General features: G+C 37.6%; 1 protein-coding gene across 13 annotated transcripts in view; it reads right to left on the bottom strand.

The window, feature by feature from the left end:
- The window catches only part of CPEB3 (cytoplasmic polyadenylation element binding protein 3), an 88,582-nt gene that overhangs the window by 15,433 nt on the left and 48,003 nt on the right, over window positions 1-25,146 (bottom strand). For 8 of the 13 annotated variants that reach the window (XM_046942991.1, XM_015288842.4, XM_015288841.4 and 5 more), the window contains exons 5-7: window positions 20,906-20,929; window positions 16,138-16,305; window positions 14,218-14,307 (exon numbers count right to left, since the gene is read on the bottom strand). The exons of 2 other annotated variants lie outside the window; for them this stretch is intronic. In XM_046942991.1, coding sequence (XP_046798947.1) covers window positions 14,218-14,307; window positions 16,138-16,305; window positions 20,906-20,929 — 282 coding nt within the window. The remainder of the gene's footprint in view (window positions 1-14,217; window positions 14,308-16,137; window positions 16,306-20,905; window positions 20,930-25,146) is intronic. 3 more of the 13 variants (XM_046942993.1, XM_004942160.5, XM_421688.8) reach the window with 1 other exon arrangement.

Below are 25,146 nucleotides of genomic sequence, written 5' to 3'. Positions count from 1 at the left end.
GAGAGATGAGCCTCATCCCCCCAGAAACTCTGCTTCTTGGCCAATTAACTTCTAACATTTAGAATTAGCAACTGTAATGACTTCAGGGTTTAAAGGAAACTTATTCTACAGAGACAGTGGGTGGTGAGGTAGAATTAATAAGAACATTAGTTACCAAAACAAAAATATATTAATCCAAAAACGTGAATTAACAAATGCTGAAAGCTGCTTCAGATGCCTCAGCATCGTGTGCTTCAGCACATTCCTCTGTGCATCATCATCTAATTTCTTAAAACACAGTAGGGTTTTTATCTGTTTGGTTTCACTAAGGTTGTCTGAACAGTCTTTTTACTTCATGGAACAGGAATATTTCAGAAAGATGCTATCAGAGTGGCTGCGCAGATGTCTCACTCATGAGCTCTAGAGGGGATTGAATTGAGTCAGAAGTTTTTCTCAGAGATTTCAACTAGTTGTGAGTTCATTTCATCTCTTCATATTAACACAAGCTTACCACTTTATGCTCAACTTGTATCTACAAGAAATAATTCATAAATGTTTTAAGTTCCTGTACTTAAGAACAGCAGTATATCAGTTGCATAAACCATGAGCTCCATTTTCCAATACAAAGCTGGCAAGATCAACTTATTTCTGGCTATTAGAATCATAGCTACTTTGCAAATAAAGAAAAAATATATATATAATGAAGAGCTATATAGAAGATCAAAGAGTATTCGAACATATATCTATGGCAGAGGTCTGTATTTAATCAATTGATTTCCTCTGTACCTGAGATCAAATACCTGATTGCCCAAATTCAGCCCACTTGGAAAAATCAGATATTTGTATTCGAAGGGGCACATGTTCTCAGTTCTATAACACTGATGTTGGACAGGGAGGAGAGCCCAACTGGAGAATACAAAGAGGAGGAGTCTCTCTTTGCATACTCTATAGGAAGTCAGAACAGTCTTTGCACATTCACATGTATTTATCTCATAGGCACAATGAAAAAAACACGTGCCTCAGACAGAGTTCAACTTTTTTCACATTTTCTTTCATTCAATTTTTTGAAAGTTTAAACGGTGTCTTTTCTGATGTTTTATGGAATCCAACATGACAATAAAAATCTATCATCCACCAAATGATCTCTTACATAACATATTTCAATATCTAATATTAAGGAAAAAATAACATTGACTTAAAATGCAAAGAAAATTAATATTCTAATTTAATATCTGTGACTTCATTTTTATATGGTTGAGATGGCTGCCTCAAAAAGTAGCTTTAAATGGATGTAATTTTTTCCATGGAAGATAAGTAGCACTTTTTCATTTTTCTTTCTGGATTAAAAAAAAATTGCATTTAAATTGTATTGCAGTTGTATGTACTACAACTTTTGAATAGATTTGTTTTAAAAGCCCACGGTAAAGGAATATTTAGAATCAGTACGAACTAAATCACTAAATCAGTTAATGTGATGACAGAGGGTCATTGCTCAAAGTCACCACTGGTAATCTTACTGGAGGATGCTTTGACCGTGGATAAAACACGTTGCAGAATCCAAAGATGAAAGGACTATTAAAAATGAAACTCATTTTTGAAAAATAAAAATCCAGGGTGTTAAAAAACCCACAGACTTTCTTTTAAATGTTGCAGTGACATGACTGGATTTTCAAGACGACATCAAAGGCTTTAAATACTTAAGAAACCTTAAAATAGAAATGACTGTAATCTCACTTAGCTACTGCAGAAGAGTGAAATTATGTATTAGTCAGGGCTGCAAAGATTTCTTTTAGGCAGTCTAATTTTAAATAGAAGTGTATGACGCTGTCAGCTGATTCTTTCCTCTAAAAAAGCATAAGGTAAGAAATGTGAACAGTTCAGCATCTTACAGCCAGACTCCTATTTGGTTTATGGTGGTTGGTTTTTTCCAATGAGTACTAGACTGAGTCTGAGTAATCTGGTAAATAAGAAATTCTCCATATGCCACACTGAAGTCACAGTTTGGAGTACTTTTTGTTTGCTTTTAATTAAAGGTATGTTCTCCATATCCTCAGTTCCACAGCTGTGAAAAATAACTGAACCCTGAGTCTGTGCAGTAATTAAATGAAGGTTGCATAGCTCAATGGAAGACAAGATGGGTATCAAGCAGATCATATGGAAGGGTTTAATGAGAACAGATTCTGGATCAGTAGCCTCTGTGAAATGAACTGCTTGTCTTCATAATCCCAGTTTTACTATTAAATAGCCCATATCACAGAGATTACCGACAGAGTGAAAGATAAACCTTTCACCTTCACTGCTAGTGATCTTAACATACCCAGAATAGAAGAAATAGTGATTTCCTGCACTGTCATAAGTATTATAGAAAGTTTTTCCCCCATATCTTCTCCACATCTTCAGTGTAAATGAAAAAAAAAACCACAACCAAAAACCCCACAGCACATCCACTTGCCCCATGAGGAGAAGGGAAAGGAGCCATAGTGTTTCCTCTGCAATGCTTAATGGAGAGGACAGTATTTCAACAACGATGCACTGAATAACACAGGTAGAGATTTACGGAGTCCTTTCACTTCTAAAACATGTCAAGAAGCAGAAAGGATTTGCTGGTCATGGCTGCCTACAGTTCTTTACAGTTTATGAAAGAACATTAATATCCAGATAGCATCCCAATTTTTCCTGTAGTAAAGATGCTTCTCCCCACATTTTCTGAAGAAAAGAAATTTTGAAATGCACCCCCTCCTTTTAAAAAAAAGGCCCATAACTCACAGCGAATATTCCGAAAGGGAACTGAAGCCCCTCCTTTTATGTGGCATTTTACTTCTACACTGTAAAACACTGCAAGAGCAAATTGCTGTGGTTGTCTCCTCTTTCAAAGGTCACCACCATTTTAAAACTTCAGACTTCAGAAAGCATAGCAGCTCTAAATCAGAATCAAAGGGTATAAAAAAAGGCTATGGCATACAATTCGCTTTATTATAGTTATGATAGTAGTCACATGAATTAATTATATGACAAAGACTAAATTTTTGATGAGGCAAGAGCTATCTCTGTGAAGTTTACTGGGTCGGCAGCATGAAATAGCAGGCGTTTGCATTCATCAACACAAAAAAAGCACAACTAAATTCAGAAGTGAATTTGTCAATTTCAGGTTGCAAGGGTAGTATTAAACCACGGCTGTTCTGGGGAAAGCAGCTCTTTTGCTTCTTCCACAGGGCTCAGGTCTGCTGCTGCTGCTTTAACTCTGAGCAGATGGCTGAAAAGAAACCAGTCTTCCAAGTCTGAGGGAAAGCCCAGTTATTCTTGTTTGTCAATAAGCCCATTTCAGACTCTACTCTGCAATATTAATATAGAAAAATTCTAGATAAATATGTCAGTAGTCTGCTTCCTTTCACCTTTGCTTTCACCTTCCATTCCTCACCTCAGCAGGAGGTAAAATAAATTGACATACAGTTTTCATGGCAGAAGACAAAGACCCAAACATCCAGACTGCTTTTTAGGTAACTCAGTTATTCTTAGTTAAAAACTTCTGATATTGGATCTTACAACGTAGAACCTTTTAAATTATGTGTTTTTCTCAAGTTTTATTTTTAAAGAAGAAAGGAAACTTCCTACAGCTATGGTGCACAGAACACTCATAACTGATATGAAGAGCTTCTCTCAAAGATCTTCAAACAAAAAGACATAGCACCTGATGTCATTTACATCAACCAAGAAGCCAGCAAGACATTCCCCAGTGCATGTGATTCCAACAGTCCTATGTGCAGACACACGGCTTGCACTTCACCATCACTTTGTAACTCTGTCTATAGAGGAACTGAAATTGCAAGACCCTTTTTTAAGACAGAGTGCAGATGCTGGGCTTGATAGTTCTGAGGTGGAGGAAACCAGGAAAGGCACCTGTTCAGACAGGCTATGTTCTCCATCCTTTACCTTAAGGAATCTACCCTAAGACCAATACCTTTCACTCCAATAGGAATGCTGCTTAGGAAGCCAAAAATCTTAGAGAGCTTCTGTTGTCTTACAGGGTCACTCCACACTACTGACTCTAATCCAGCCAGAACAGCTAGTCATCATTCATCCAAAAAGGAAAAAAACATCATTACTGTTTAAGCATTTTCCTAACAAGTTTCTTGCAATTAAAACCACCGGTCATCCAGATCTGAAAACCATCCCTTCTGCTTCTGTTTTTCTGCACACATACAGAACAGGCACCACCATTTATCCACAAGGATGAACTGGGGTAAAAAAAATACCTGCAAAATCCTAGTGCTGTGCTGGAGAGCATTTGATTGTTTAAGGGCCGCATGTGGAATTGACTGCTAGAATTTTCCCCTGATCTGCTATCCAGATGGTTTCAGCTGTGGTATCCGCAAATAGTTTGAAAACACCAAAGCTGCAGATCCAGGGGAGTGGTGTAAATGGACAACATAAAAGAGACTGTGTATGCACAGTATATCAAGCAGTCATAGCAGCTAATCTGCAGAAAAAGAGAAAAAGGTCACAACAATTTAAATTCAGAGGATATTTTGGATCATGTTAAATTCCACATCTCTCCAGATTACGGAACTTAAACTTAATTAGCATTATTTGAGGATACCACGCAGATGAATTCAGCACTTCACCAAAAAACTACTGAAAGAAAAATGTTGTTCTTTCCTTTTGGACAGAACAGCGTAAAGAATCAAGCAATTTCAGCTTAGAGTAGGAAAGATCTCTTCCTTGCAGCATTCAGAACATATTTGGTATGTTGGCATTTTAAGGCATTCTAACTAATCTAATCTTACATGTTGTGAAATAATTTTGTAGTAAGTGTTTTTGGAAGGTTCTTTTTGTTTCATTTTTACAGCTTAGCTACAATAATTTGAAAACATCAAAATTGCAATTACTTGGTATGTTAGGTTTTCCCAAAGAAGATATGCTGTCAGCAGTTTCCCTTAACAAAAAGGTTTCCGTTGCTGACAGCGTTGCTTCAGCACCAGGTTTAATCATAAGAAGTCATTTTGTCAACGTCTGCTTCAGTGAGTTGCAGGTTAACAATACCTGGTTCGAATGTTCACTCGCATGTGATTGCTTTTAAGCTCCGGTTGCTCAAATCTCTCATCTCTGTTGGCTGTATAGAAGAGATGCACCTTGAAGGCCTCAATGACAGAAGGCTTTTCCAAAACTCATCTAAGCCATTTTGGCTGAACAAATTCCTCTCTCCAAGTTTCTACTTAGCATGCACTTTTCTGGGAGATCAGAAGGTTACATTTTACAACGAATATCATAGGATTTACCAAATCCTCTAAACCACTATGATTTTCACTTTATTAAATGAAAGCTGCGCAGTCTCCGTTGTGATGTAACAGAGCAGCGATTAGACTGAGTGAGAGTGTTATCCACATACATCACAGATCCCCAAACTGGGGCGATTTTGCTGCCAAACTCAGTAGTGGGACATGTGAGAGAACAGCTCTCTGCTGCTCCTAGCTTTTGAAACCAGAGGGTAGCAGAGCCGCTCCTCAGCGCTATCTTCCAATGTGGTGATTTCCTATTACCAGTCTTAACCTCTGATTTGGGAGACTAAAACTAGGGGTCATTGCCTTTGAAAAATAGTTGATGTGTTTTCAGATGATAGAGCACTGATTTTAAATTACTGTACAATTACTGTAGGGGTAGAATGGTGGGCATCACTACAGTGATTGCAGGAACGGGATAGTATAAATATATTGCTTACAGGAATTTAAGGCAGCACAGATTTGTAATTCATGAAATGATCACAACTTACCAGGGGTGCAGGAGGAGTACAAACTCTTTTGAGATTATTGCTTTCAGAAAAAGTGAAGCCACTGCAGTGCTGATCCTCCCCAATGATCCCCTTCAGCTTTTCCCAACAATTTGAAAGTATCTGATGATTCCTGTATTATTAGCAAAAGATGCTACTCAAGCTATTAGCAAAGCACAAACTAGTATTATCGAGACCTCAATCTTACTATTCAAAAATTGATTTTATTCTGGAGCCCATAACACAGATTAACCCATACGTTCCCGTTTGTAAAACAACAGAAAAGGCAGAAAAATAGAATTTGGATTATAGGGGAGAAAAACACTTTATGAGAAAAAAAACAGACCATCAGTAAAATCGATGTGGTTTTAGACACAGCTTATGACAATCAGACAAATATTTAGCTGCTTTCATTGAACAAAAGCGGGCTGCTTCTTCCTTAGAGTTAACTGGCAAAAAAAAAAATCCTTTTTTTATATTCTTCAGTATGTTCACATAGCAAGTAATTCAACTTCTTCATTCTGTTATTGCTGCCTTAAATCTTTTTAGTGCCTTAATCATTGAAGGCTTTCAAGTACCGGCTAGAAAACCCTCTGAAACCCCACATTTAATGTCCCTTAGTGGTCTAAAACTTTGTTGGACCCAAAATCTATTTTTGACAAGTATGTATGTTCTAAAGTAGGATCAATGGTTATTTCTGGGAGACTTCAATTAAGAAGGGCTTTACTGACCTTTGCTTTAGATAAAAATAAAGATTGTGTGTCAATGTCAAATGTCTCTCCTCCCTCATTACATCATCAATGTGCTGGGAAAGGTTGAGAACTGGTGCTCTGCACACACTCTGACATGCAGTTGACACAACAGTAACATTTACACAAGAAAGGGTTGGGAAAAAATAGCAACTTTACGCATTAAGTTTCAGAAACGTACATGCTTCTGTTTTGAAACTATTCAGAGTAAGAAAGGGAAATGCTACCTTTTGAGGTATTTCAGGAGAGAGCAGATGTTTAACAAGTACACAAACTTCAGACTGAATCCGTATTGGCAGTTATTATGATAAACTCTTTGCTTACGTGATTTAATGGTGAGTGACCTTTCATTACAAGTGTGTATGAAAGAATAAGCGGTACATTACTAGCAGAAATATTTATTCCACGCTCTTCCTGGTACTTTCCATAACCTGTTTTCTACAGTTCATGGAGGTGACATAGAAAGTAATTACAATTGCATACTGAATATTTAGTACGGACACTTCAGTACTGCCACAGTCCTCTGCAAGCAGCCTGCATCTAGAGAAGCTGCACAGTATAACTAAATTACCCTGATGCGTTCTTTCTATGAGTTTGAAGGAGAGAATGCACTGCAAGTAGCATTTTTTTTTAAATATTATTGTGCCTTTTGTATTTGTTTAATAAACGTAGCATGAAAAATGTAGTGTTTAGGGTGACTGAGGAAAAAAACCTTTATCTCAATTATGCCATTTCCTCTCAGGGGAATTTCAGACTCCTTCACTCTCTCCTGCATTTTTATTTCCAAGTTATTTTTTCCACACAGATATTTTGTACATTGGTTTCCTGATAGAGTCCATCCTAATGGTTTTTAGGTTGGAGAACAGAACTATTTGACTACTACTGCAATCAGAACCTGCCACACACCAATCAGAAATGAAGAAATTCATGTGAAAGAGATTTTGGCTACATACTGTGACCAGGCAGTCATTCAATGAGAATCACTAGCATTTTCTTTCCTAGTTGGGCTGTGAAGTGACAGTAGGAACTCATTGTTCAGCCTGCTTAGGAATCTTTTAGCCATTATCCAATGCAAACTTTCAGAATAGCTACACAAAATTACTTAGTATAACTTTAGTTATATATCCATTTAATTTTAAAATATATTATCTGTAAGAGAATGCATGATCAGAAATCATATTTTCTTCCCCATACCAACACTTTGTAATCACTACAAATAGTGAAAATGTATGCCAGCCCTCCTGAGTGAGCCACGTGATGTGTAAGCTGCTCAGTGACTCAGTTTGATATAAGCAGTATAATATACTTAGATGCTTAATTACTATGCCATATATCACAGTAATATATATCATCCACAACAATGACAGAGAGATGCACGCTCCTAAGGGTGTACAACTCAGTGCTCTTATCTAGGAAATGGTGAAGTCAGCATCAAGCTCAGTGCGCTTGGTTCACAAAACACAAAGCTTTCTCCTGAAGAGAATCTGCATCTGCTCCCCACCTTTGCCCTGTCCCTGAATTGGAAAAGTAATGATTCATCTTCAACTATTAAGAAGGTAAGTAGAGCACCTCCTTTCTCTTTAATATCATCTTTATGGACATTAAGATTTAAAGCCCATGATCACAAGTATGGCTCTATTAACATTTGCTGCCCAATATATTCAAAAACTGAAGTCAGAGTCAGTTATCTCTACACCACCAGAAAAGACAACACCCAAGATATATCCTTGAAAAGTCTAAACGTACATAAGATACCAAGCTGAATTAGGCTGCAATTCTAAAAGAAATAGCATTTGTTGTTGAAGGCAACATGAAAGCTGTGAGAGACTAATCCTGCAAAGCCACCTCAGAATGAGATTTGCCCTGCCTAGGTTTGATTGCACAAAAGTATCTATATTTTGCCTCATCAGATACTTGTTTACTCTTAGAAACAGAAACAGCAAATGGCATTGCTCTAGGGACAGGCATTCTCTTACATGAAGCAGCTTTTTGAATGCACTTTGAGACTGCTGTGCCAGTTATCAGACAGATGTTTTAAAATCATTATCACTTCACCACCAGGGCTCATCAAGCACTGGATAGGAAAAAGCATGAAGATCTTTGCAAAGAAAGGCTTAAACAAAATTAATTGAAAAATCTAAAAACAACCTCTACACTAAAAACAATCTTAAATAGCAAATTAGTATGTACTGCATGTTGCTACCACACACTTTGTGAACTGCGTTGCTTTGGGATCCTGCTTTCCTGCTGTGGGAAGGCACAGAGCCTCCAAATTATGTGCACAGCCTGAGAGATCAGTGTTTAAAGGACTGATCTTGTGCACTTCTGTGTGGGAGCGTACACAATTTGCCATACAATACATTTCTGGATAAGGAACTTAGGTTCCCATTGTAGAAAATGCTACAATCTCCAGCTTCAGCTTGTAAGATATGAAAACTGGCCAGGCACTCTGCCATACTTCAGTAGTATATTAGATCATTTAGACCAAAATAACTAAAAAATAATAACAATCACAGAATGATTGGGTTGGAAGCCATCCACAGTTCCAACCCCCTGCTGTTGGCTGGGTGCCACCCACCAGATCAGGGCCCGGGGCTCCAATCCAACCCAGCCATGAGCACCTCCAGGGATGGGGCATCCGCAGCTTCTCTGAAATACTGAAACAAGTTTCTGTACCACAGATCACTGTACTCAGGCAAACCAGATGCCCATTTCTGAATCGAGCTGATGAAGTTAGAATTATGGCACCATACTTTATCATTGTAACTACTCATTGCCGCTGCTCTTGTGGAAACTACCATCTACTGCACTGGCAATGGAATTAACCATGCAAAAGGATCTCAGTCACACAACAAAGGTCAGTCAACTGCCAGTGACAGCGTTCCCAACTGGTTTACCTTAGAGACCATCAGGAATGCTCAAACAAGTCTGTTGCACCACCAGTTTTAAATGAAAGCAATCACTTCCCAGAGTTGCTTTATGCAACTTTCTATATAGTATTCTTTGCTTCCTGAGATCTTGCTCATGTTTGTGTGCCCTGTAAGCAGTAGGTACAATGTGTCTATTTTTAATCAAATAAGTAACTGAACAACATGGAAAATGCAAGAGGATCAGACTGTTGTACCACACGTCTTAATCAACCATGTCAACGCATTCCTCCATTCCAAATGCATCCTGTCTTCAAGCTCTGTCCCACCTCATTTCCTTGCTCTATAACATCTTTCCTCTTAAAAGGAAAGAAACAGAAAAATTTCAGTACAATTTTTTTCCTTGTAAAATGTCACACATGTTTCAGCAAGTGCTAGAAAACTCATAGTTATCACGAGGAAAAATACATCAGCAAAAGCTTTTTTTTTTTTTTTCCCCTAAAGAAGTTGTTTTAAAGCTACCAATGTGTTAAAAAAAACTATAAGGAGAGTTTTTGAAACAGTTGACACCATCTGTTTAAGGAAAGAAGCAGGAAAAAAAAAAATCAACTGTAGTTAGCATAAACATTGCTTAACTCAGCAGACCACTAAATAATTTGGAAAGCCTTCATATTTTAATCAAATACAAATTGAATTACCTGGATTTTGCCAGAATGAAATAAACTGTCATGGAAATGTGTAACTACATTTGATAACTTACTTACATGCATACTTAATTATTTCTCAGCATCTCGTAGGTACTCAGAAAATAATCACAAGCCACATTCAGTTCCCAAAACTCTGTGGTTAACGCCAAGTAAACACATTACGAACGGGGCATCTGCTTACCGAGACCAACACATGGCATTTATACATTTTGCCAGTTCTGTTACTAACGCATCCAAACAGATGCCAAAGGAAACCATCCAAAGACTTTTCAGGCAGCGGTAATGAATTGGCCTTATTCAGAAGCAAAGCATTAAATTCACCTCATGGATGACACCAACAAAAAAACACGGTGCTAAGCTTTATAGTGTATAGAAGAGGTAAAAAGAAATATGAGCATCTGCATTATTGCCTCAACAACTCGAAATAGCAGCGTCTTATCCACACTGTCAGCTGTTATCAACTTCTCTTGGCCAAGTGCAATAATCTACACTTCCAGTGACAAAACAGTTGGGTACCACCAGTGTTCTCTCAGCAATCTGAATATGGACCTCACTGGTGCTTTCTGTAAGGGCTGTTTGATCTGCCAGATAATTTTGGTTTTGTTATAGTAATAACCAAAATTTAACCACTGATCAAGCCAGATCTCTTTCTCAATCACGTACTCAGTGTCATCATGTCAGGTAAGATTCAACATGGGTAACAAAGACCTAGAATACCTGAAAAAACAGGAAAACTTGCATGACAGTACACAGCATGCCCTAGTAGTACAAGACAGACACATTCTTGTTGATCTGTAGTCCTCCCAGGTCCAAAATCAGATTGTAATAAGCCTTGTGTAACTCACCATGCTGGAGACTGCAGTTCAGTGTATGTCACACAAAACCGGTCTATGTCTGCCAGGTCCAGCACTTAATTGATGTGTTTAAGCAACGACAGTGGCTGTCCAGGGACAGTGGCATCACCATTCTCAGGATGCCAAAATCCAGGAAAACATTCTTTGTTCAAGCTCAGCACTGTGGGAATGTTTCTGGACCTCAGTTAGCCCTGAAAGCAGCTTATGTGACACAGCACCTAAGCTAATCAACCACGCCAGCTAATAAATTAGCTAATATAGCTTGCCAGATCAAGAATGACTGCATATCCATGGTCTGACTTACCCACCAAACTAACCAGATAAAGCACCAGATAAAGGGAGGAGGGGAAAAAAGCCATTACACTGTAGTTTTATTTTAATCATTCTGATTTCATGCCTGATCAGCTTAGTCATGGCTAATAGCTCCTGCAGCCTTTTGTTCCTAGTCCTAAGGATATCAAGATAGTCCTCCTAACTTAAAGCAACTATATGGAATTCATCTACTGCATCAATGTTGTACACATTCACATTTCATTCAACTGTGAATAAGGCACAGCATTTTTCTTGAACAATTAACATATATGCTGAAAGTCTATATCAGTATACTCAGAACTGTAAGGGGTGACATCACCTGCACGTAGCTATGAAGACAGAAATCCCTGATGAAACTCCTCCAGTGTGAAACTCAGCTGACTATGCTGACCCAGTGGTATGATTCTATCTGCTCCAAGCCTGTAACTGAATGCTTATCAAAGCAAACAAAAAACAACTTTTCTCCTAAGTCTAGGCACAGTCCTTTGGCCTGACCTACAGAAATAAAGGGGTAATAAAAAAGCCTATCTGTCAGAAGGCCACTAAAGTCCATCTGGAGGTGACAGCCTATTTTCAGAAAGAGCAGGGTTCAATATTACTGCCAGTCAGGCACGTTCAAGTAGGTGGGAGAAGCCTCAGAGATCAGTCTTATTAACGCGTGAACAAAGATTAGCCTCCACACCATCCCACTGCATTCCCACAGTCCAGTGTTGCTGTTCTCCTTTGAGAATTGTAGCACAAAACAGACATCCTCTGTCTGTCTTTTTTTTATTATTTTTATTTTGGACAGATGATCCATCTGGAATAATCATACTGAAATTGTCAGACATTCTACAGATTAATAATGTGACACGGAAGAAAAGACGTAGAAAAAAAAAAGGGAGGAAACATCTGAAGTCACGAGGATTTGACAGCTGAATGTCACTGAATGCCATGCAAAAGCATAACTTCAAGTATCTCTTTTCATTTCATTGCATTTTTTTTTTTAAATAAGTGCCGGATAATAAATGAGAACAGCCTAAAATAAAGCAAGTTAAAACAAATAAATACTGTGTTTTAATTCTAAAGGAGTTTCTATGGAAAAACAGAAATAGAGACATTTTATTGTGGTGCTTCTTTCAATGATTCCATAATAACCGTGCAAGAGGAGCATTCGTTATCTTCAAAATAGATGCAAAAGATTTGAAAAAAATACAACATGCGTTCAAACTTGGCCTTCTGACTCCTGGTCTTTTATGCAGATACCGCCAATATAGTCACAGTAAGTCATGTACATTTGAGCAACCAAGCTCAGTACAACTCTTAAGAGAATCTCAAAAGACAGGAATGCAGGATGCATAATGCTGCAAGTCCTGATTGATAACTAAGAAGTTAGTTATAAATAAATCTGGAACAGTTGGGATTGACTGATGTTTAGCACTTTCAGACAGACATTCAGGGCAACTGGCAGGGGCTTTGAAAGCTGTTTCCCATATTAGAATCACGACAAAAATAGAAGCGAGCCTGCTTTCCCTTGTCTTCTGCTAAAATAGATCTTACTCAAAAACGTTTTCACAGGTTTGTTGAGGCATAACTAGTCCACTGTCAGATACAGAACAAACTCAACAATAACTGCAAGTCCCATGTTGATCCGCCTTAAATAGTTACTGAATTAATGAGAACTAAAACTACAGCAGAGAGGACCAAGGGATATTAGGGACAAGGAGAAACTTGTTTTATTACTGCTCTTTAAACTTCTCAGTGAAAGTGCAAAAAAACACACGTATTTTACTAACTGACCTTAAGAATATGCACTTTATTTATGTATTTATTAATTCAGGAACAGATGTTGCATAAAAACTCCTGACAGCAAGGCCGAGTTGTGAGTATGGGACAGGAAAGACAGAGAAAGTATGTTTTGTTGTTCTGCTTTAAAGCAAGTGCCTCAAAAGCTATTTACAGAACAAGCATTTGTCACAGAGCTATCCTGCCTCCAGCACTCAAGCTTCCACGGAAACTGTTATTTGTCTGTTACAGTCAAAAATACATCTATGAAAACTTAGCAGGATTAGCTAGTTCAGTGACTGAGTAGCCCGCTCTTCTGCCAAAATTATCAGTGGCTTTACTGAGCAATTAAGAACTTAGAGATCCAGTGAGAGCAGAAAATCTTAATGTATAGATCAGAAATTTTGTGCCTAATTTTAGGCTACAGTCTTAGATCACGCATGAACTCCCAAACCATACGCAAGAGGCAAATGTGACTGAGCATAGACTATACAGTATACAATAAAATCACAGGAGAAGATACAGTGCAATCAGAGCAATTGAGTTTAACCAAGCAACTCTCCCAGCCAGTTTTCCCATAAACCCCAAGTAAGTTGGCATAGTATTTTGCTGGTGGGTGTAAAATAGCCCCACCTGCTTAACTCTAAGCCACTCTGAAACGAATTATTTCTGGCCTAGAAGCTCTGTGATCATGGTGCATGACACCTGTCCCGGCTGAAGACTCCATCTCTTAGCAGAATTCATTGCTGTAGCTCAGCAGCAGCAAACCTGCTGCAAACCTTTTGGTTCTGAAAAGGATCCCAGCTTCCTGGGTCAGCACACACACAAAGTAGGCTCATAGATCTCTGCAAAATACTGTGCACGCAGTTCACCAACAACTTCTGGCCATGAGAAATCTCACACTATTATTCTTATAGTTTCAAACATACGCAAACCACAACAGAATTAGGAATAGGAAATTTCGAAAACTTTCCTTCTAAACTAAGCCTAGTATAAATTAAACACTGAATTAAGGACTCCGGGCTTGATGATGTACAACCAGGCTACATTTCATTCACTGAATTGGTTTTTTTTCCATCACGATAACTGCTGAAAACACACGTGTTGAAAGAGCAAATCATCACTGATAATCAAATACTTTCTTTTTAATAGATTACCATATTATAGACATAATTTCCTTTTACCAGAACAGCCTGCATAAATATATTTTAAGCTAATTACCTTTAGGTGGAAAATATGACTTGCTTTCAGCTTTGTGAGGCCAGTCCACCACAAGAGGTCCAAACCTACGAAAGCTGGCAGTGATCTCATCTACAAAAAACAAATGAGGCACCTTAGAGAAAGTCTGAAGACCGACAGTGGCAAGGTAAGCATTTCTATTTTCAAAGTCTATTTTCTGTACCTATCAAGAACAACAAAAACTGCAGAATTGTGCATTGATAATGCTTAAATGTCCTTTCAGTTCTGTAATATACATGGCTGCTTAGAAAAGGAAATTTGCATTCCATTAATACAAGTCTGCATTTAATCCTGCTGCAAACATGATCTACCAAAAGTGAATATGCTTCAGCTGTGGTCTACATCTAATTATAGCCACAATGCAGGGTCAGATGCAGCCACATGGGGACTGATGGAGAAGCTACATGTCTGCGTGGCCGCTCCTTGTAGCATGATCTAGAAAGCAGGCTGCATCAGGCCATGTGACTGACTGTGGGGATTTCACCTCCACAGTCCCCTTGGAAAATCTGCCCTGAATCACCACATTATTTTTTTAAGTATCATTTAAAAAACACCATAGAGCAAACTTCTGAAACTATCCCTGAAACTATCCTAGAGAACTTTCATTTAAAGAAAATTCCTTTTTTTTCCTCAAATTTGTTTAAGTTTTTAAAATATATATATATATTTTCAATGCATTTATGCATTTTAAAGAAAGTAGTAATTTAGAGTTATAACTAATGCAATGCTAAATAGATCAGAGCAACAACTCATCAGAAAGAAAGCTTGAAGAAAAAAAAAAAGCAGTGGTTTTCCAAATTTTTGGTTGGTATTTGAGATGCATCCAGTTTACCTGATCCCCATGAGCTGCATGTTAAATTTTTCAAGCAATGAGAGCCAAAAAACACAGAACACAAATCAGGAACTGAAGGAAGATGAGGTTACTAGAGTCCATCTCTCTGTATGAGAGCAATAGCTCCCAAGCAGCCGTGTTTCTTACTTTCTCACAGGATAGGCTGGGCATGTATTTCAACTCTTTAAGTGTCCCAGCAGTGGTCACATCAGTTGTACCTGCTGGCCTGTTGCTGCTCGCATTTAGGTACTCAGATCCAGCTGTCCCTATATCAACAACTCTAACTTGTGATTTGATGTGGGAACTGCATTTGAGCTGTTTGTGAACCATTCATTGGCAACCCAGTCTATTTTTCTTTCTTTTAACTGAAATTGCACATAGTTTATTCTTTAGATTTAGTAGGTGATGAGATTCAAACATTCCTCCCTTTTAAGGAATCCTTAAATGTCCTGTGTGTGTGCCAACTGAAGCTACACAGCGATGGATTCCCGCTACAATATGAAAAATACACCCCAAACTGTAATGCTTTGGTTTGAGTCCGAATGTGTGCACACAGAGCTAACATGAACTGAGAAAAAAACCTGACCATCCCTACTAAGCTGGTTACTGCTGCAACCATATTAAATGCTCTACTTCTGTGAACTGGACACTACATATATGCTGGATAGGAACCCAATTTATTTTGATAAGTACTGCATTAACCAAGTCCATAAATCAACCAGTTCTATTAACAAGGGAAATTCTGCAGAGGATTGACAGTACCCGCTGTTTTTCCTTCTTCCAGCTCTCCTATTTTACATGCATAGGGACACATGCTGCTAGTGCAGATTAAAAGACCTGCTATGCAGACACTTCTGTCTTCATCTCCTCTAATTTGCAGTACAAAAGAACATCATGGAAATTCTCAGGTGTTGTGGGATAAAGTGAGGAGGATGTTTTAAATAATGCCACAGGTGCTACAAGTGATATACCTGGAAAAATACATTTGTTTCCGTGACAAAATGTCTTTTTCTAAGTAACTATATGAAAGCCAATTCCCATATCTCACCAATGTAACTCATTCACAGTACCTTCATCAATGTCAGGAGGAAGACCTCCAACAAACACCTTTCTAGAATAGCGTTCCACTCTTTCACCATTCTGACAGCGTGTTGGAGAGCTGAGACCCGATGATAAAGACTGATCACCGTGACTGTCGTCTAGGAAGCCATCTTCAAAAGGAAAGAGTGAAGACCGACCTGTAACAGATTTTGTAGTATCTATAGTTAAAGCTATTTCCTGGACAATTAAATATTTCAGTAAAAACTTAGTTTCCTTCTCTAAAACACTGTTTTGCTTTGAAGTGAATTCCTATTGAGAAGTCTAAGCGATCAGTTGTTCAGACCACGTTCATTGGTATCACTTGTGTTTTTTTCAAATCTGTAACTATGTTAGTCTCAGAAGACAAACTTAATTTAGTTTGAAGCAGAAACTCCTGTGAATGGCTAAGCAAATGGAAACCAACCAGTTGTCCACGGAAACTGTCATAGCTATAGAAAGAACCTTTGAACACTTCAAACCAATCCTTATTGATTAAAAAAAAAAAAACTTTCATAGTAGATCTCAAAGAAATGATTTAAAAATGCAGATCACTCAAGCCACAGCACTGCAGGGCAGGATGGCCTCCTTCTGAATGCTTTACAGTATCCTAACCTCAAGGACTGCATCGCTTCCTCCTTGAGTGAGTGGAGGCACAGTCTGAGCAGGGGGATAACAGCAAAATAAACACAGAAAAGCTCTGAGTAGTGGATATTAAGTGCATAGGCGAAGCAAACAGCTTAGCTAACAAGATAAAATCTTTAGAAGACTTATTAAATAAAACACAAACACTTAAAAAAAGTTGTTAGCTATAACAGTGTCAAATTGTTACTCAGTGTTAAAACACTTTCAGTAAATGAATGAGCAGAAAGCAATTTAAATGACTGCTTTTCGGTTATTTGATGAAAAGTAAATTATTGCAATCACCTGATTCAAATAACTTGTTGCTATTATTACCGATAATATACACGTTACACGTGTACACACATTATCTTAAGAACAGATTTATTAACCAAGAAAGTAGAAGAAGAAATTCAAAATATATAAAAGCTGTACATAAGCAGCACAGCAGAACACAGTAGCTTTAGAATTTAATTTCCTATACTTGAGTTGAAAAATAAATCCTGTAAAGTGGAAACGCGTATAAATGGGAACCTCATCTCAACTCTGAAGGAACTACTTGTCCTCTCATATCATGTAGGATTGCTCCTAGGGACAGAATTAAAATCAATTGATACAAACAGTTTATAGAGGGATTAACTAGAAATATAAATAGCAGGAAAAATAATTAAGTTACAAGATAATTGATCACATGAAATTGACTTCCAACAAGACCCAAAGAAAAAGAAGCTATATTTGGGGTTAATAGAACAGTGAAGTAGAGGGAGGAAAGACAGCACATGAGGACTGACACTAGTCAGAAAAAAAAATGTATATACTGAAACGATCAGTAATAGAGCCTTGAACAGTAAAGGCTACATTACAAAGAGAAGCAGCAAACCTACATATAGGGAATGAGATAAACAACCAACAGGAAAAATGCTCTGACTGACACAAAACATGAGCTTGAATTTTTATGTAGGAAGAATACACTGAATGCAGAACATTGGCAAAGAACACAAACGCAAAAATCCACAGAGGTAAAAATCCTACTGTGCTTTTAAGCACCAATATAGAAACAGGGCAAATGCCACAATTAGAGAAGGATTTAGAGATGCTACTCTTAAAGTCTAGCACAGCTGGCTGTCAGAAATGGCAGCTTTAGAGCATAAGCCAGAAAGGACTTGATAAATATTCTGGTAATGCATGGGGAGATCATGCACATATATGAATATACGCATTTTAGCAGAAGAGAGAGCACATGAATGAGAGTAATAATAGGTGGAGGGAGTAAAAATGTGTAAGAATATCAAATTATTTACAGGCTAAATAATATTTTATTTCCCCCCACAAACATACTTTCTTAAAGATGGAAGTTTACACATCAAATAAATCAATGTTTAGCTGTTCAACTGAAATACAGATCCATTGAGGAGGCTGAATGAGAGCTGATTTCTGATGGAAATCCAATAAAACGCATAGTGGCTTAAAAAGCAAAATGCCTCCTCTGATGGCCAGATGCTTGACAGTACACAGACACTATACTTAGCTTAAGTGAACACAAGAGATGCTGGTGTAAAGCTTTATAGTGAAGTATACAGTTAAATGTATGAAGTAAATCTTTAATATAACAAAAGGCATAGAGAAAATGGAGTAGGGAACAATTGTTTCCCCTCACTTGGAAGAGACAGTGAACAAAGTACATTAAACACAATCAGTACATGTCAAGACTCAAAGAAAGCCAAACTATGGAACCCCTTACCACAGGCTTTTTAGGATGCTACAAAGTTCACATCATTTCTGAAAGAGGGAATGAGCAAGAACAGTAGAAAAACCCATCTTGGAGCATTAGCTATTGAAACACCACATCAGAAAACACCCAGGGCAAACCTCTGTAGAGTATTATTAAGTGCCCTGTTTTTATATGCCTGCAGCCCTTCCCTGGCACCTCTGAGTTGTCAAGGCAGGAGGAAAGACTTTGTACAGCTCCTCTTACACCTATATCTGGAAAAAATAACATAAAATTTGAAAACCAGATAAAGATCTTGTTTTCAGGATACTTGAAGTGTGATTTCTACCAAAAAGAAAAAGAAAAAAGAAAGAAAGAAAAAAAAGCTTAGCTTAATTCACAAAGGAAACAGAGGATCAAGTAGAAAGCTGATAGGTTACACCAACCCCCAATATATTTCTGACAACACCCTTCCCACTGAAGATGCTTAGTCACAGTGACAGTGTGAAAGACTAATTAAAAGACTCCAGTGTAATAAACATGAAATGAGTCCCTGCACAGACTTGCCTCTGAGTTCTCTGCATATTATTACTGCAATGCAAATGATAAAAACAATAAATATGAGAACATCTGATAAACAACACATCTTTTTTAAGCAGACAACTGAAGAACTGCATGGATCTTCAGGTTAAGAAAGCTCAAAACAACATTATGCAATTCAATATACTGAAAAAGCAGGGATATCACAGAGGTTAATATTGTATGAGTAGGGCATATCACAAAATCCCTAACACTGATGACGAGATGTGCGCACAGACACACACACATACACACACCTACTAGTTATCATAGAAAAGACAAATTCACATAGGTAACAATTATGGAGGGAAGCATGCATTTTAGTTGAGTAAAATAAGCCTGAAAGTCCAGCACATCCAGAACCTGTTTGCCTTGTTTTGTCATCACCACAGTTTCTACAAAGAAGCCTACACTGAATTTTACAGCCTACCTTGTATGTATCACAACTACAATTGCTACATCACTTACATTTTGCTTCTACAAGTCAACACAAGTTACTGGAAGTTAATAGTGCCCAGATGATTTCCACCTCCTTTCCTACTTTGCTGCCATTTAATCAACCTGGAGACAATTGGCACCATCCTATGTTCACATGTATACAGAGCTCACGATATTTTACATTTCAAGTACCACGAGAGCACCAAAGAGAAGTATTAGTGTGCTTTAGACATCTGTTAACAATAGATTGTTCTCTGGAAGTAGGGAAAAATAGCAAGGTAAGTTCGTGGGGAAAATTTAAGTTTTAAAAACACCATTCTCTGTTTACTTTTACCTATAGATTAAAAGCTAAACACGATCAGCTTTGAATCATATCAGCTCAAATTTTATGTTAAAAACAGTATCAGTACAGCCTACTATTTTAACCCACACATAATTGCAAACTACAAGTTACTTAGAGGCTATAGGGTAGCTTGTATGACTAGGTTTGTCTCCAAATTTGATGCAAATTCTACTCTATGAAAAGGAGAAGGCCTTCCAAGCAATGTCACACGCATAGCTGCCACAGAACATACATAAAAAAAGGGGAGATAAAACAAAATGTAATGCCAAAGTACCCCAAACAGAAGGCACTGTCCAATGCTAGCTGTTAAATGCCAGTCTTCACCATTATTTTCTCAGTTAAAAAGTCAGTGTCAACTACAGCACAGTACATTAGAAAAATAAGGTACATTAGTTCTTTTCTTGGTAACCAACGTTTGCTCTTGTCCACATTCTTTAATCTCTCAGAATAAACTTTAACAGCACTGTACAACATCTGTATAATGCTTTCAGCCTGTTTTATAGTTGTGTAAGAGTTGCTTAAATGATGAAATACAGTTAAAACATCCTCAAATGTTCTATATTTTTTTCCTCTCTTGATTATCAGTATTTACCACTGAGGACAGCTATTAACACTGGTATTCACAATGTTCTACCTAAGGCAATCTGATGCAGTTCTTAAGTGCAATCTTCAACACAAGAAGTTCCATCCAAGAAAAAAAGTATGCCTGAGGTAATTCAATAAGTTTGCTAAACATTAAACTTCTACAAAAAACATCTGAAAACAGTCTTCATTTCTGGAACACCACACATTTAAAATCATAAATATGTGTCATGAAAAAGAATCTTAACATTTACCCATTCTCCAGTTCAGTAGTAACAGTAATATACTGAGTTACCTGCTCAAATCATCGCTGCTTTAACTTGATATAAAAAGGGAGATGTTTTGCAAATGAGGAATATAAAAATGATTTATAAGAAGCAACTGATCAACCAAATACTGTTAAAATTGGTAACGTTATCTTATCATAAGAGAACTAAATATTTATATCTCCCACTATTCAGCAAACAAAACATTTAGTAAATACTTTTACCTCTTCTCCGCCCATAGCTCCTGGCTGCATGTAAACACAGAAGAAAATTGTCGGTACAGCTGTCATTAGATTTAGCTCCAAAAGCAAAGAAAACGTAGCTTCTAAGTCTTCTTTTCCCCTCCCACCACAAAGAAGGAAAATGCATTGAAAAGTGTGCAAAATGAAATTCAAACAACCCAAGACAAGAGAAAAAGTTTGAAGATGACACAGCCAGGGAAAAAAAAAGAAAAACCAAAACACCCCCAAACCTGCTGTGCAAGTTTTCTACATGTCAAGATTAATAAAAAAAATCAGGCACATAAGACTTACAGTACTACAGATGATTAATTTAGGATTATGTTTTTAAGAAGTAATAAACATCATCAACAGTAATCCTAATTAAAATTATTCATTTAGCATTTCATTAATTAGCTTGTGGACAACGTTTTCCAATTATGTTTCAAGTTAAATAATTAGCCATCTGCAAATACTAAAATCCTACCAAACCCATATGAACTCAATAGCCAGAATGTTCAGACTAATAAAAACAGATTGGCAAAACATCTTCATAAGAACCAAAATTAATACAGCATTTCAATGAGATATGCATCAACGGCAATTCTACAGCATTGTACAAGCGCAGAAGCCACAGAGCTATAAAAAATTTTCACTACACAAATGGAAAAAAAAAAAGCAGCACTTTTTCATTTGAAATTTTAGAATACCAGAAAATAACCTGGAAAACAGTGTCTTCCATATATGGAATTCAATGTAACAAAATATATATATGGTCCTCAAAGGAAGTCAAACATGAAGGCCAGGGATCACGTAAGAGCTTTTCAACAGCAAGTGAGCTTAGATAATAGGTACAAGAGTTGTTCTGTCTCTCTCTTCAGTGCAATACTGCCTGCTCTCCTCCTCTCTCCCTACTCTCTCCCTCTTGCTTCCACATTTAACACAATGCCTTCAGGTCCTGCCCTACACATCCAAGTTTTAGGTTCGATTCTTTTAGCTCTTAAAGGAACCCCTTAACCCACTTCATATCTAGCTTTCTCTCCCTCCATCTACATTCCAAGCATCCCCTACCTTCCCATATAAATATCACCATCCACAAATGCATGTCCTGAGATGTCCAACCATGCATTTAACTTTCCCTACCTCCTTCTTGGCTCCCCCTCTGCTGAGCAAGCCCATGACTGTCACCCTGGCAGCCCAGGGTCCTGCCAGTAAAATCCTGTACAAGCAGTTTCTTCCTCAAGCCCCAAAGAAATGTAACCTTGGCAAACACACAAATGGGTCATCTCTCTTCACCATCCCAGCAATCAGGCAACAAAAAAGCAATTACCTGAATGTTTCATTAGGCATACGATGAAGAATTGTTTCAAAATTACTTTTTCCAAAAAAAGCCAGAGTTACTCAGCAAGGCAACTCGGGGATGCCAACATACCCTTTCATTTTTCATTTACACGGGATGAAAAATAAGGATGTGTAATAGGAGACAACTTAAAAATATCCATTTTGGTTATAACTAAGTTCAGAGCACAACAGAATTAATAGAAGTATTGGTAAGGGGGTAAATTTCATAACACCTCTGGTCTCAGTAATTATTTTGAAAATAAAATTTAGAAATTAATCTTGAATTAAGATATTTGGGAACCGATAAGAAAACAATTGTACTATTACAGACAATGAATGTGTTATTCACATTATTATAACACGTTATTCCGTGTTATATATCTATGGTTAATTTCTCTCTCAGTCAGCTCCAAGAAAAGAATAAAAAAGATAGGGAGCTCCCAGCAGAAATGAAGCCTCTTTCCTACTCTGCTTCTTATACCAAACATAAACATCCTTTTGCACAGAAAACCAACTCCTTGAACAGTCCCAAAATTTAACACAGAAGTGTCTATTTCCTAGGTGCCTCATAGAATGTTACAGCACTAAATAAAATAGGGCTACTCTAAGAAGCACTGAACACATTTTACCATATGTACCATGACATAGTTGCAGGCAGGCCCTAGCCAGTTGCGTACCTCCCTTGCATGACCACTGCTGGTCACCATTTCTCCTACCCTTTGCAACTTTCTTCAGCTCTGACATGTAGCAAGTTGCAGAGCCATCGCATCCCAGGGTGCATCTACTCAACCATAAAGGAACAACACAGTCTTTATTTCCTGAAACTGTTAACCCATCTCCCTCCCGTGAGTTAAGTGCACTTTACAAACACGAAATTGTATATTAAAGAATGGAACTCCAAGCTTTTTTACAAACAAGCAAAACAAACTCCCCAAACACCAATTAATGCAATGCAATTAAGTAAATATAGTGCTGTTGGGAATCTTGGAAGTCTGCAGCTAAGGATATCCACTATTGCAACAAATTGAAATGTGGAAATTTTAACTGCATCTCAAGAAAAGCTATATGAAATGGATGAAAAAGAGCTAGAAGACTTGCATTTTTATAATGTTTATCTGGCAGTCAAGGGAGAGAAAATCCACTGTTGGCATAAGAATGCCTTTGCAAAATGAGATGAAGAGCTACAGAACTCTGAAGATAACATGGTTTATATGATGCCTGACACACTGAAGCACATCCACAGAAGACAGCTCTCAAGGCCTGAGCAAAAAGCCCCTGCCTACAGTTCTGGGAAGGCAGTGGAGCAGACATCCACAGCACAGTAACATCAGCAAGAGAAGAAGAGGGATAAGGATGTGGGAAATTACCCTGTTAAAAGTTACTCTTACTCATTTAACATTCATTCTGAAAACCAAGAATGCCATAACCAAGAAACAAAACATTTCATACCATATACCAACAAGAAAACCACCCTCACTCTTCTGCTCACTTCTTATGCTGGGAATAATTTTGGGATTGTACTGTTTATCTTGGAAAGTTCCAACACAAAAAAGGACATTGTGTAATTTGTGTGATAAAGGCAAACCATGTAAACAAACACCAGAATTGCACAAATGGTTTCTGAGAATTATTTTTAGTAAGACAGGTGTTCTGCAATTCATTTGTGAGATGAAACCAAGTGAAAAAGCTATAGAAAATAAAGGATTGACTAAAACATTCTCATCAACAACTCATTACCTGGTGCATATTAGAACATCAACAGAAATCATACAGCTCCGCTAGAATACCTGTGAGAGCCGACATGCAATGCTCTACTGGCCAAGATCATTGATCCACCCAGATCAATGTTCTGTTTTCCCCAGTGACTCTAGAAAGAGTATATTAGACTAGCCACTGTATGTTTTTCTCTTGTTGCATTGGCATTTAAAGTAAATATGTTTAAAATGTTAGGAGGCACACTCTTGCCTGCTTCTAATATCTTCTTAGAAGTATTTTGATTACCATTTCTCTAATGCCTATTTGAACCTGTTGATATTACATCTACTTTCCGTAGTTTCTGTGGCAGGAAGCTCCAGAAATGAAATATTGAAGCACTTCTTGAGGGTTTTAAATGGATCTACCAGAAGTTTTACCAAGTGTTCTTCTAGTCCTAGCCTTGTAGAATATGAAGAATGACAGTTCCACGTTCCAAAACAGAAACAGCAGCAAAACTGATGTTCACTATTAGGCTCATTAGCTTTCCCCGAGAATACAGAGAAAGTTTCCAAAAGCCAAAGTTACGTGTTCTCACTGGTTTAATTTATTCCCATGGATGAGAAAGGTCATAAGAACATTTTTACAAGAAAAAAATACTCATGCTTTTGGGTTCTTAGCTGTTTACCATTCTGGTCTCAAATCACACTGCTAACTGGTCTTGCTGTACTCTTAGGAAGATGCTACTAGGCACTAGTCACGGCACAATTCAGCTATAAGTTACCAGGAGAAAAAAAAAAATCAGCAGCACCTGGTGAAAATAAACATCAGTGATGACTATGTGGAAGTTCAACCTAGAAATGTGTACCATCTGAAGTGATTCAATTATATGTTGACGGAATACATCAGTACATGAAGGCAAAACAGTGACTTATATTTCAATATCCCTATGAACCAAGCCTCTTAGAGTTATTAAACACTGGCAAAAACGAAACACCTTACCTGACTAACATCTATTATTTCCAGACAACATGAAATCATGAGCTTCAAATGCTGGAGTGGATATTCAGTTACAAGTCCAATTCCCACAGCTTAGAAACTGATATTTAATAGTAACATGCTTATGTTACTATCACTATCATCAAAAATTATCCCTAGAAAAACTAAAGTAGTTGTTCATCTGTATCAAGCAGATTAAAAGCTTTCAACAGCTT

Source organism: Gallus gallus, chromosome 6, assembly GCF_016699485.2.
Source record: "Gallus gallus isolate bGalGal1 chromosome 6, bGalGal1.mat.broiler.GRCg7b, whole genome shotgun sequence".
Taxonomy (NCBI): domain Eukaryota; kingdom Metazoa; phylum Chordata; class Aves; order Galliformes; family Phasianidae; genus Gallus; species Gallus gallus.
Note: the sequence above shows the minus strand (reverse complement) of the source record. Positions and strands in the feature narration are given on the sequence as shown.